Consider the following 14,290-nt stretch of genomic DNA (forward strand, 5'->3'; position numbering starts at 1 on the left):
ATGTAATAGCAATAGTGACCGTGTGTGGAACTCTGTTACTTGGCAGCTCACGGTGAGTTATTGCCTTTGATGCACCCCATGGACCAGGTGATGATATTTTGCTCATTATAGATGAGGAAACTGTGACTCAGAGAAGTTAGGAACTTGCTCAAGGTCATAAAAGGGGTAATCAGCAGAATTTGTACTGCCGCAGTCTGATTTCAAAGCCTGAAAGTTTAACCACCACACTGCACCACTGATTATCTGACATTTCCTTTTATTTATGAGGCAGATAGCCTATTGGATTTTCTGAACTACTCTCAAGTCCAGAACTTGGATCTGGAAGGTGTATATTATTTATTGCTAGCCAAACATTGCTAATCACAGTGATTATTGGTACAATTCTCTCGGAAACTTTTGTGTTAATTAGAAGAATTGAATGAACTATTTAGCTGTTTTTAATATAAAAGCCATGAAATACTTATGAGCACTATAAATAGGAGAATTAAAATTATAATTTTGACATCTGGATTCCCAGTTTAGATTCTTCGCTTACAATTTAGTTATAAAGCTGCTGTGTAAGAGTTCTCCTAAAACTTCAGGTGCTTTGTACCAGAAAAGAAGAATCCTAAGAATGGAGGGAGGTAAATATAAAAAGAAATAAAGACATCTTGCATTTCATTAGTTTTTTTGGTCTATAAATTCCCTTCCCTTATATTAGTTTTACTTCTCTTGAATCAACTAACCTTACAATAGACATTCTTCTATTTTACTTATGAGGGAACTAAAACTCAAAAGACTTAAGCATTTTTTTTTTTTACAAATCACCTGGCTGGTAAATGTCATATATTGGATTTATTCCGTTTTTTTAACTTTTACCCTGAGCTCTTTATTCTTATCCTCTGAAGATCACATAGGTAGATGGTCTGTGTCTGTTCCATTGGCCATTATTCAAAAATCTCTACTTTAGGGATGTATCAAGGTATTTATCTAAATAGTTGGAAACAAGTAGCAACTGTCACCCCACAGGAATAGGTAGCAGTAAAGGCACAGCAAGACACATGTGGATATTCTGTGTAAGGCACTGAAATAGTTTCTCAGGACCCAGGCAGAGAGGCAGGTAAAAGGACAAAATTCTGATCCTTTGAAGAGATCAAAATCAGCTGACTGAACATTGCTAGGTCTTATGTCCTATGCTGAGTTGCTGGGCATTTCATAAAAAGTACATGCTGAGGAAAAAAGAAAAAAAAAGGAATCTAGATGGTGAAAGTGGTGTACTTTCAGGTAGAGGAAAATAAAGCAGAAAAAAAATCCATTTATTAAAATCTATTTGATTTAGAGTGGAGATCCTTGAGTGATGAAAACTCCTTATAAATTTTCTGTCTGAGGATAGGTTTGGTCTCAGAGAGTGAAATGTGGTTTAGCATGTTAATGGCTTTAGTTGTAGAGAGAGGAGAGATGTGAGGACAGAAATTAGAGAGATGTTGACAGAACACGCTAAAAGAAGCTGTGTTCTGTAGGATGTGTTAATAAAGATGTCACTGTATAGCATTTTTCTTCCTCTTTCTTATGAAGCAACTTGGAACAGAAATAAAAGGTGCATATTCTCCACTCAAGTATACCTCAGAGCTGTAAAAAAAAAAAAGAAATAACAACAACAAATAAAATAACCAAAGACCTCAGCAAATTTAGGTTGGGTGGTCACTTCTGCTCATACTCTGGTAATCCCAATGACTGAGAATTGAGAAATCAACATACTTGGCCCTAAATCTTCCTCCCAGGGACACTTCTATTTATTCTCCCTGGGTTTCCACTGGAACTCTCCACGGTAGGCCTTTCACTGCCCCTTCCATTGGTGGAAAGCTGAGGGAATGGATCTTAGTTTCTCTTTGTTTTGACCCTCCTTTGGCCCCTCTTCTACTTCAGCTACTTAAATAAGAATAAATCTGCTCTCTTATCCATGTCACAGTTCTACTAAAAAGCAGTTATTGGATTCTCTGTGGCTCTCAAGATTTTCCACTTGTTTCTCTCATTCATCTCCTACTCCTTACTTTGTTTAGTCGTTCTCTCCCAAAATGAATATGGGGAAGAAAAACAGTCCCATAAAACCATGAAGTCAGATAGCTTCATCCAGGACTGAAAGAAGTTGTTTAGTTGAGGATAAGAAACTATAGAACATTGAGAGTTTGTGTCAGGGTATCCTCATATTACAGAACTTTTTTTTGTTATTATTTTAATTTAATTTTATTTTATCTAATTTTACATCATTTTTCATTTATGCACAATGTATGCATTTTTGTCATGGTTATAGTCCCCATACAATACCTACCCTCCATGTTTTCATTCTATTCCCTTCTCTTCCCCCCTGTGATGTGTCTCTGGTTAATAGTTGCTTGTTGATTATGATTTTTACTTTATTATAATTAGTCTTTTTCCTGGTCCTTTCTTTAGGTTTTCTAAATTCCTGCCATGAGTGAGACCATCTGGTATTTTTCTTTTTCTTTCTGGCTAATTTCGCTGAGCATGATCCCTTCCAGCGCCATCCATGTTGCTGCAAATGGCATGAGTTTATCTTTTTTGATTGCTGAGTCATATTCCATTGTGTATATATACCACATCTTCTTGATCCACTCATCTATTTTGGGTTGTTTCCATAGCTTAGCTATTGTAAATAGTGCTGCTATAAACATAGGGGTGCAGGTGCCATATGATCCAGCAATCCCACTCCTGGGTATTTACCCAAAGGACATATTACAGAACTTCTAAGTGACTAATGTACTGAAGTAGCTATTTATGAGGAGAAGGGAGCTAGGACTTTGGAATTGTAGCAAAACAAAGTGCTTAAGCTCTCAGGCCCCTTCAGGGCCTCTTCTCATCACAGTGGTTGGGCTGACTGAGAACAGCTGGTATCTGCTCAAAGTCCTCTGTTTGTTTAATTGCTCTTTTCGGGGTTCTTCCTGGTGTGGAGTCCACAGTGTGGGGGATTTCTCAGAAACTCAGCCTCAAGGGGAAGTTACTCCTGTATTACAGAGAAGTGCCTAAGGCCTGAGAATTCTGAGTTGAAACTTTGCCTCTGCAGACACCAGCATCTCCAGAGGTGGATGGCCCTAAAAAAGAGGGAAGCAAAACAAAAGCAAATAAAGAAAAACAGGGCCAAAGAAGAGCCTAAAGGAATGTTTCATGATGCTAAGAAAGATAAGAGGAGCGTAGTCCCCTGAAAAAGGAGATATATTTAATTTTGTAACAAAAATATCCTAGAAATTTAAAAACCTCTTTCATCTTTGAGATAATCAAAAGTACATACTTGTTTCAGAGATACTGCATTAAACAGATTTTATTGCCATTTAATGGGTAAAACCCTCTCTTTCCTAAATTTGTAGGTCCATTGAAATTATCCTTCTAAAGAAGATTTCATATTTCTATTAATGTATTTTTGGCCATTTTTATATTCCACATCCCACAGTCATACATAAAATTTTAATGTGTTTTTTGGTTTCTTTTTGAGTCCTAGGGCAAGTTAGGGTTAATTAGGCAGTCAGGAACAGTGTAGGTAGGGGTTTGGGGAGAGTTAAGAGGCTTCTGAGATAAGGGAAACAAAAGGTCAGTGCTGCCACTGCAGCCTGGGATCCATTCCTGGCTGGGAGTCTAGGCCTGAAAGCCTGAAATTACGGTATCATTTACAGACACACACACACACTCACTCACTCACTCACAGTTGCACGTTCACTCCATTCATGGTGTCTAAATTGAGAACACAGAGAAAGTTGAGAAGGGCCAGTCTTCCTAACTATTGTAGGGGACTAGGGAGCTTTTAACCCTTCCTTCTAAGACCATTGGAGTTTAGGCCATGGGATGCCACCTGAGCAGGGACAACAGAACCTTCCAGGGCTCAGGAAGGGCAAGGACTGGCAAAAGCAGGTGGGGTGATTCCCAGACCAGAAACTGCAGTAGGTGATTTGCTTCCATCTTGATTTTGTCTTTAACCAGTTGGAGGAAACCTGTTTATTCATTTAGAGATTTGGACTCAGTCTTCTTACTTGCAGGTTGAGGAGGTGTATTAGATTAGTTATATTTCCAATTAGGCTCTTGAGAGCTCTAAGTTTTCTGTGGAGGAATTTTGACTGGGACAAAGGGTTAATTTTGTGGAAAGGGAGTAGGTGGTGGAGCTATATTGAACTTTGTAACAAAGTTACATCATTAATTATTTGATCTATGACTGATTTTACATACCTGATTTCCACTTGAAGTTTCATTCAACAAAGATTTAGTTAGCATGTATTACATAAGATTAAGTTAAAAAAGAAAAGACACTGCTGCCAAAAACATTATAAAAATAACTAATTGGGATGGTTTCTAGGATTTTAAAAACATTTTATGAGCTTAAAAAGAAACACAGATTCCTATATATTTCACTGTGGGACTCCTATGTGAGCAGTTATCGTGAATAATCAAGGCAAGGAAATATGATAGTCTTTCTATAAAGCATACACTTTGGTCAAACATTCAGAAACAACTTTTGCAACCTGATTTTTCCATTTCAGTGAACACTATAGTTTTAACTTTCCAGAATACTCTGTTTCTAGAATTTTTTCCAAAGTCAGGTCATCCAAAGTAACATTTGATTATGTCAAACCATTCATCAACCAGAGAAGTGCTTTATATTTTACAACAGCTTACCAATCACAAAGAAAATGAATTAACTTTAAACTTAAAAGGTAACTAAAATTCCTAAAAAATCATTCACACTTCTGGAAATTTGCTCCAACAACAACAACAGGAAGAAACTAAACCAGTGTCAATAGATCCCAAAATATACATCTCCAAATCAACATACCAAGTTTAACATACAACCCATTCATGGATTTCTTAGTTTAGATTCATTTTCAGAAAGATTTCATTGAACAATCACATTGTTGGAAACCATCCGTACTTGAACATTGAGAAACTTTGGTTCTGTAAATAAATTTGTTTTGCAGTTATTTGTTAATAACATACCATACTTTCTAGCTATAAATCTCTTTTACATCCCTCCTACCATATACATGATGCAGGCAAAAGGGGAATCTCAGTAACAAAGACTCTGAAATACCGAAAGTGCATCAAAGGTGAACACACTAAGCCAGTCAGAGTGCCTCACATGTACTCTGGTGGTGCCTCTAAGTAGTGGGTGAATCTGACAATTATGTAATTAACTTGGTCTGACTCTACTCAGTTAATTGCACATTGATTGATAGCTTAATTGTTAGTAGTAACTGCAAACAGGTCTTGAAAATGTAGGGTTACTTTTCTTTTAGAAATTGCTTTTTTCACATCCACTGGAGTGGTAATCCAGTGGTAAAAAAAGAGAAAGAGAAAAAAGTAAAGTCCCAAATACTAATTGTTTCTATGCATTTTATTTGCTAGCAGGGTAATTAATTTTCCCAGGATATCCCTTCTGTTTGCATCTGTCAATTGCTATTTAAAAAACAGTAACTTAACATTTTTATCTTAAAGGTCTTAAAGTATTGCTGCTTAAACCATGCTTTAAACTATCAGAAAAGTCTATTAAAATGGGGAAAGGGTTAAAAAGCCATTGATTTTAGGGGGATGAAGATGATAAGAGTTAGATTTGTGATAGGTAGTCTTTATAAAAAATTATATGAAGAGATGATTTTATCAAGTTAGTGCTCTTTTGTTCCAGTTACTTACTTCTTTTTGTCAAGCTTTAAGTTGGTGAGGGTTTGTTTTTTTTTTTAAAAACTCATGTTTTAAAAATGTTTTCTCTGACTGAATGCATTGCAGTCACAGAAATGAATTCCAAGGACTATTCTGCTGTAGTAAAACTGGATTAGATAGAATATACTCTGTAACATACCCTGTAGTAAAAGTTGGGGGGACATTACAGATATTAGAAAAGAGACAATAAGAAATGAATCATTTCATTAAGAATCTGTGCAAACCTTAGATTGATATAGTGATATAAACCTTTTCATTCTTAAGAATTTAATGAGTCAAGTATTTCCTTTCACAGCTAAATTTTAGGCAGTCCATTTATTTCTTGATGTGACTTTAAAATGTTCACAAAGAAATATCCAGGACTTAAACTTACCATATAAATATTCTGTCTTTGAAGCAGACTTGTACATAGAGAAGCACAATCTCAGCCTTTGCTATTTACAGAATAAAGCCCACCAGTTTAATGCATTTACTTTCCCAAGATGGCCAAACCCACCCGAGTGACTTACTAAGGTATCAGCCGTCGACAGCCTGGTGGTGTTCAGTCCTACCAAGGATGGGAGCGTTTGGGACATCCAGTTTGAAATCATTGCCATGGTACTAAGCATAGCGCCAAGCTTCAGCAGTGGAGGACTCATTGCTGTGGAGCTAATGAGTTTTCATAGTGACTGATTAAGATCCTGGTGCTGGGCTGGCAGCGGCAGGCGTGACTGCAGCTCGCCACATCTACAGCATGAAAAGAGATCAACTTCCCCAGCTCTAATCACCAGGGAAAGCTCACAGAACCTCTTTCCCCACCCTCATGGGGAATGCCCTGCCCTTCCTTTTCTCACTTACTGGGCATTTTGCTGGATCATCAAAGGAAATATTCTTGCTAGGGCTTGGTTGGTAATTATCAGAGCAGAGGATGGAGGGAGAGAGAAACTTGAGCTTTTCCTGCTCCACTAGTCAGTTATCATCAACAGAGTTCATTTCCTCTGGGGTTTCTGTGAATATAATCAGCTGCTCTTTATCCTTCATAAAAAATACACCTTTAAGTGGAGATCTGCCAAAGTGCACATTTCAAACACCAAACTTAATATCTACAGATTTCTCTGGGCATGGACTAAGTGCTTTTAAGCAGAGCATGAAAACAAAGTCTGCAAAGAATTTCCAAGATGATCAGATATAGAGAGTAAGAGAACTTTTTTTAAAAAACAGTCTTCTAAAATTAGCATTGTTGCCTCTAAAAAAATAGTTAAGGATTAAAGCTACTGCCTGTGGAGAATGTTAACCTAGGTATCTTACCTACCTGTAGATAAACAGAATGGCAGAGAACAGTTTCAGTTGTAGAAATTTCATATTGTTCTCAATTTTGAGAATGAGTGCTTCATAGCTGCTCAGGCACAGGGCAAATTCTTTGAACTTTGTTTCCTTCTTTTAAGGAATGACAGTGATACCCAAAGTCTGTGACTTACTGGACAAGAACATAGGGCTTGGAGTCAGGAATTCTGAGGGTCTAGTTCTCTTCTGGTTAGTTACATGACTGATCAGTAAATTAAAAATCTTTGACTCCAGTTTGTTGGACTCTGTTCTCCAAGCCCCTTCAAACTTTAAAATTCAATAATTTGCTTCTTATTTCATTGGCAAATGTGTATATTGGATTTAGGGCTTATGGGAAAGTTTATTATATTATTTTAATAAATAATGTAAATTTCCCACATACAAATCTCTGGTCCTAAATTAAATAAATCAGAGGCTATTGTCTTCTGTAATATATGTGGTTTAAAATAAAAATGTAGAGAGACATGAAAGGAAATATGACAATGAAAATTAGATGAAAAGGAATCTGTTATAAAAAGGAAACATATTGATTAATTAGGAGAACTCTGAAATGGTTTGTATCTGGAATTTTCCAGCTAATGACAGATATTTTTCTTAAATAGTCCTGCAAGGAGAACAAAGAAATTGTCTCTAATAAAACTGAAGAGATATATATTTGTAAAGGCATGTGTGCCCTTTATCCTCATAAGAATCTTTAACCTGGGGTGAATACTGGGAGAATACTCAAATCGTACTTGCATTTATTTAGCTTGCAATCAAGACTTTTGTCCTTCAGTATATAGTGAAATTTTTCCAGTTAATTCCTATTTTTTTCTAGGACCTGAAAAACCAATATTACTTATTTTCTCTTTAAAAAAAAATCTGTCATATGAGAAACCAGTAAGGATAAAGGCACAGCCATTTATTTATTCAATTTAACACTGAGTAACATCATTTATAGAAGAAACTGTGAAATTTTACATTAGCACCACAAATGTGGCAATAATAAAAAAAGGCGGATTTACAAATTTAATTGTTTGAAAAATACACTTGAAACTCTGACTTTAATAAAGAAGGGGGAAGGAGGGAGAACTGTCTTTTCAAGAGCTTAATTTCCAAAATTGAAAACTATTATACATGCAATTACTGGATAATTAAGATGCAATGTGACAGGTGGTAATTATACTTATTAATGAACTATTAGTCAACAAAATAATAGCATCTTTAGAAGGCTATAGGATTTAATGTCAGGGGAAACCAGTACTCTTATTTGCAAATTAAAAAGAAAGGAGGAAATAAAAATACAATACAAATGGGATGCTTCTTGCAGTTTCCCAGAAATGCAAATAACTACACTAAAGAACTGAAAGAGAACAATAGTGAAAGTTTATTATTTGATGATGTTTATGAACACCATAAAACTATAATGTGTTGTTTTTAGAACAGGTTTAAATGGCAACATTGAAGTAGAAAAGCTCAAATCATAATGATTATTAGTTGTGGGAAATAAAAATAGCTACAATTTGTACAGAGCTAAATAGTTTGCTGTGTTCTCATAATTTAGTGAAGTGATTATCATAATCATTTTCTTTTTAGAAACCGAGTTCTAGTTTGCAAATGGGGGAGGTTGTTTTTGTATGTAGAAGTAACAACCTGTGTTCAGTACCAAAAAAAAAAAAATGATTATGTAAGTCCCTCAAGCTTATAGTAGTGTGAATGACAATGGAATAAGGGGGCAGAGATGAGAGTTGTGATACTAGCAATGACTATTTCCCAGAGCTTCAAGATCATCCAAAGATGTTTGGTGTTTATTTTTATGTCACCCAAAGCTTATAAGCAAAGTGGTGAAGTCTTTTTTTTATTTCAAATTATTACTTTGGCATTTTTATTATACAAAATAGATTGGGATAGATTGGGGTATGTGTGTGTGTGTGTTTGAGGGAAATCAAAACAGGTAACTTAAGGCATATTCTCATAGTTAATGCAAAAGATGGTAAGGTCCAGGAATAAGAAGCGTTCAAAGGGATTCAGAAGAATGGAGTCCATAAAGATTTAAGGCAGAATGGATAGTGTTAGGTGATTGATTAAATATGAGAACTGAGGGAGAGAAAATTACCTGAAGGAATTTCTACCTTTGGGGTTTGATAGTTAATATTGTTTATCAGGATAAAAAATACAAGTGGAAGTATAACTGCAGGGAGAAGGTTAGGTTGATTATCACCTACCACAGGCTGCCTGTGGGAGAGAGAGTCCCTGGATGGCAAAACACTCACACATGAAGTTCAGAGGAGAGTTACTTTACAAGACCAAATAACCATAATGGCGAAGTAAAAATAACGTGTCCTACATAAGGACCAAATGACTAATTTAGAAATACTCAGTCTTAAAACTTCCCACAATTTTGCTTAGATTTTAATTCAAGATAATTTCTAGATTTGACTGCCTATATGTATTTCCTATACATTCTTCTTTATATTGAAGCAGTAGCTGTGATCATTTTGTTATTTTAACATTTAAATACAGAATGTGATCAGCTTTTTTGAGGTGTAGTACCCTATAAATGTTTAGTGGTCTGTCTGGTCTAATCCTTATTTAGGGAATGTTTCCTTGTTGATTTTCTGTTTAGGTGACCTGTCCATGATATAAATAGGGTTTGAAGTCCCTAAGTACTATTATATTGCAACCGATGTTTGTTTTTAGGTTTGTTAATCATAATCTTATATATTTTAGTGCTCCTTTGGTGCATATAAATTGATGGATATTATGTCTTCTTGCCATATTCATTCCTTAATCATTATATAATGTCTGTCCATGTTTTGTTAACTTTCATAGTTGGAAATTTATTTTATCTGATATAAATATGGCTGTCCATGCTTTTTGGAGGGTTTCCATGTGTTTGGAGGATTGTTTTCCAAGAAAAGAAATTAAAATACCAGGAGACAAATAAAAATGAAGACACAACCTACCAGAACATATGGGATAGAGCAAAATCTTTACTAAAAGTGAAGTACATAATAAGAGAGGCATATACAAGAAATAAAAAAGAGCTCAAATAAACAATCTAACATTACACTTTAAGGTATAGAGCTAAAAAAAGAAGAAGAAATGAAACCAAAGCCAGCAAAGGAAAAAATAATAAAAATTAGAGTAGAAATGTATGAAAAATAAGTAAAAACAAACAAACAAACAAACAAACAAACAAACAAAAAAAACAGTCCAAGAGATCAGGGAAACCAAAAACTGGTTCTTTGAAAAAAAATAGACAAATCTTTAGATAGACTCAATAAGAAAAAAAGGGAGAAAACGCTAATAAATCAAATCAGAATTGAAAGAAGTTATAGCAGACATCTCAAAAATACAGAGGATTTTATATCAAAAAATTGCAAAATCTGGAAGAAAGGTACACATTCTTAGAAGGATACAACCTTCCAAGACTGTATCAGGAAGAAGTAGAAAATCTGAACAAACTAATTACAAGCAGTAAGTTGAAACCGTAATCAAGTCTCCCCCAAAACCCAGAGCCAGATTGTTTGACTAGTGTGTTCTACCAAGGATTAAGAAGATGTGATATATGGACATGATAGAATACTACTCAGTTATAAAAGAAGATGAGTTCTTGCCATTTGCAACAACATAGATGGAACTGAAGACAATTGTGCTAAGTAAAATAAGTCAGGAGAAAGATAAATACTAAATGATTTCATTCATATGTAGTATATTGATAAACAAAATAGAGGACTGAAAAAGCTAAGCCAAACCAAACCCTTGAACTATGACAATAAAATTGAAGCTATGGGGGTGGGGGGGGTGGACAAGGTAGGGGTGAGAACAGAAGTCCAGTGATGTATGATAAAAGACTGTTTGCTTTGGTGGTACATGTGGTGTGGTGACATACACCCAAGGATGTGTGACTTGTTTCTCCTAATCATATACAGTGTTGTAAAGTAGTGTTACCACAATAAAGAGTGAAATAAAAAAGAAAACATTCAAAACAGTAAACTTTTAAATAAATTTTTATTATAGTAATATTGGTTTATCTCATATAAGTTTCATGTGTACATTTTAATTCAACATACATATATACTACATCATGAACACCACTAAAATTCATCTCCATCTGCATAATACAACTGACCCCATTACCAGTTTTACCCTGGCTTATTTCACTTAGCATAATACCCTTTAGGTACATCCATGTTGTCACAAATAGGAGTAATTCTGTTTTTATAATAACTGTAATATTCCTGGGCCTCCCCAGTGGCGCAGCAAGTTGAACGCAGTGCTGTGAAGCTGTCTGCAGCCTCTGCAGCGCTGGTTCGATTTCCAGGCGGTCTGGGGAGATGTCCACATGGCATGGCATACCTCTCCTGTCTCACCCACTGCTCCCCTCAGCAGTGCTTTCCATCGTCTGCCTGTTCTGCTCCCTGCTCTGTCTCTGGTGAATCCTCTCACCCTCCCGTGTCTCTGGCCTGTACCCCAGTTCTGGTATAAATAAAAATAAATCTTTTAAAAAAACTGTAATATTCCTATATGTATGCGTGTTCTTTTCATTCTTCCATCAATGGGCACTTAGGTTGTTTCCAGACCTTAACTATTTTAAATAGTTCTGCAGTAAACATAGGAGTGGATATATCTTCTTGAATTAGTACTTTTGTATTCTTTCAATAAATACCCAGAAGTGTAATGTGGTATTTTCACTTTTAATTTGGAGGAATTGTCATACTGTTTTCCACATTGACTGTACCAATTTACATTCCCACCAACAATGTATGAAGGTTTCCTTTTCTTTGTATCCTCACCAACACTTGTTTATTGTCTTTTCTAGATTGGCTGTTTGTTTCTTTGAGTCTCTATTTTCCCACTTGTAAAATAAGGGATAAATGTATATATATGGAAATATTATTTGAAAGTCTGAATGAGAGACTGGGTTTGAAATTGCCCATAACATGTCAGATGCTCCATCGATGGCAGCCCCATCTTTGGTAAGAAATGATATTATTGGGACAGGCCATCAAAGTAGATCAACTAAGGAATAGTATGCCCTGAAAAGGTAGGAAGTTTTATTGTGTTGCACAGGGTAACTGAGTTGGGCTTGGCATATATGCTTTCAACTTATCTAGAGTGAGTAAAGCGAGTAATATAATATCTAGGTAACATGAAGTCATTCTGAATCTCAAAATGAAGTAGTCCAATCTGAAGTAGAAAAAAGGGCTGATGTTCTTGCTTTCTTTTTCACAGAGTAGATGAAGCAATTACAGGATCACTTCATAAGGTTGGAACCACTGATATATTTACCTACTTACTTCACTTATTTTTTTTTTAAAGATTTTATTTTATTTATTTATACAAGCACTGGGCACAGTCAGAAGTGTGGGAGGGTGAGAGAACTCACCAGAGGCAGAGCAGAGAGTAGAGCAGAGCAGGCAGACTGACGAAGTACACTGCTGAGGGGAGCAGCGGGTGGCAGGAGAGGTCTGCGCGCCATGTGGGCCCCTCGCCTGGTGGCTGGGTATCGAACCCGGTATTGTAGAAGCTCCGGGAAGCTTCTCATCCAATGCTCAACCGCTGCGCCACCGGGGAGGCCCCTACCTACTTCACTTCTGCTTACATAGTCAAACTTCTCTCCTGTGCCACAAATAAATTGTGTTTGTAGGTAAGGTCAATCACGGCCCTGTAATCAGTACCTTTCAGACTGTCACACATAAGAATTACCTGTAAAGCCTATTAAGACCCAGACTTCTAGATCCCCACTCTAAGAGTCTGACTTTTTAGCTCTATTAGAGGTCCTAATAGTTTGCATCTCAACCATCTCCCAGGTGATGGTCACTCTGCCATTCTTGGCCTACCTGCTATATAGTGCTCTATAGTGAAACTACTCCCAGACCACTTTCTTAATTTTTCACTTTCTTTCTAAATCAATAATCTTCCTTCTTTAATGGATCTTTCCCAGCATAATAACAAACCCTTATGCCTCTTATTTTAAATGCAAAAAAAAATAACACTTTCTTGATCCTACTCACGCCCCATCTCTTCTATTTTCACCATGCCTTTACAGCATATATTCTTGAACATATTGTTTCCATTCATGCATTTTCAGTTTCACCTTTTCTAATCAAGCTTTTGTACACACTTTCGCACTCCACCAGTGCTACTTTAATCAAGGTTAGTAATGACACCACATTTCTAAAACTAGCAGTCAATTTGTAGTCATCTACTTTCTTGACCTATTAGCAATATTCATCAGGATTTACTTTCTTTTCATTGAAATAATTTCTTCACTTAGCTTCCAGGATACCACCTTCATCTAGTTTTCCTCCAACTTTCTGACCTGTCTTTCTCAGTCTCTTTTGTTGATTCTTCCTCATCTATATGCTAATGACTCTTAAATTCATTTCTTCCTCACAGACCTCTTCTATCATTTCAAACCTGCATATCCAATTATCTACTTGACATCTCCACTTGGATGTTTAATAGACATCTTAAATTGAACATGTTAAAAAATGATCTCTTTATAAGCCTCTCCGATCTCCAACAAATAAAACAAAACATGAGGGAAAAAACACAAATAAAAGACCATATACATGCAGGCATTTTAGAGTCGCCCATTTTAATTCCATAGTTCATTTAGTCAAGTCAAAAAGTTAGGTTTTATCTTTAACTGTTTTTTCCCCCACATCCATCAATTCTATCAGCAGATCTTATAGTCAAAATACATTCAGCATTCAATAGTTTTTCATATCCCTACTGCCAGTACTTGACTCCAAGTCACCATTCTCTCACATCTGAATTATAAAAGCTACCAAATATTGACCTATTATAATTTTAATGCACTTTGAACTTTCCAAGCAAATTGATCCTGTTAACATATGTCAGATTATATTATACTCCTGCCTAAAATTCTTTAATAGATTATCTCACTCAAAAAGTCAAAGCATGAATGGTAAAGTTTTGTATAAACTGAGTTCCTCTTATCTCTCTGATCTCATATAGCTTTCTCCTTTTTTACCTTCACTGGAAGCTCTGTGACCTAACAGTTCCTCCGAGATGCAAAGTGATCTTCCATTTCAGGAATCTTGGACTTGCTCTTCTCTGATGGAATTCTAATCTCCTAAATAACTTGGTACTGTCTATATTGTTGAATTCAAAGATTGCCTTCTCTTCAGGTCATTTCTGACCAAACCATCTCAAATTTTTACTCTCTTTCTCTGGTTACTTCATATTGTCCTTTGCCACTTTACTTTTTTCTTCTTAGAATGTATTGTAAGTTGGCATCCTATATATTCATCTTACTAAT

At 35.8% G+C, this 14,290-nt stretch overlaps 1 protein-coding gene across 2 annotated transcripts in view; it reads right to left on the minus strand.

The window, feature by feature from the left end:
- Positions 1-14,290, minus strand: part of OLFM3 (olfactomedin 3) — a 180,303-nt gene that overhangs the window by 37,376 nt on the left and 128,637 nt on the right. The window contains exon 1 of one of the 2 annotated variants that reach the window (XM_037498345.2): positions 6,204-6,561. The exons of the other annotated variant lie outside the window; for it this stretch is intronic. Within the exon in view, the coding sequence (XP_037354242.1) occupies positions 6,204-6,332 (129 nt within the window). The 5' untranslated portion in view covers positions 6,333-6,561. Of the gene's footprint in view, positions 1-6,203; positions 6,562-14,290 lie in introns of those variants that run through there. 2 annotated transcript variants of the gene reach the window in all.

This window comes from Talpa occidentalis, unplaced genomic scaffold (assembly GCF_014898055.3).
Source record: "Talpa occidentalis isolate TD23 unplaced genomic scaffold, MPIMG_talOcc4v2.1 talOcc4.9, whole genome shotgun sequence".
Taxonomy (NCBI): domain Eukaryota; kingdom Metazoa; phylum Chordata; class Mammalia; order Eulipotyphla; family Talpidae; genus Talpa; species Talpa occidentalis.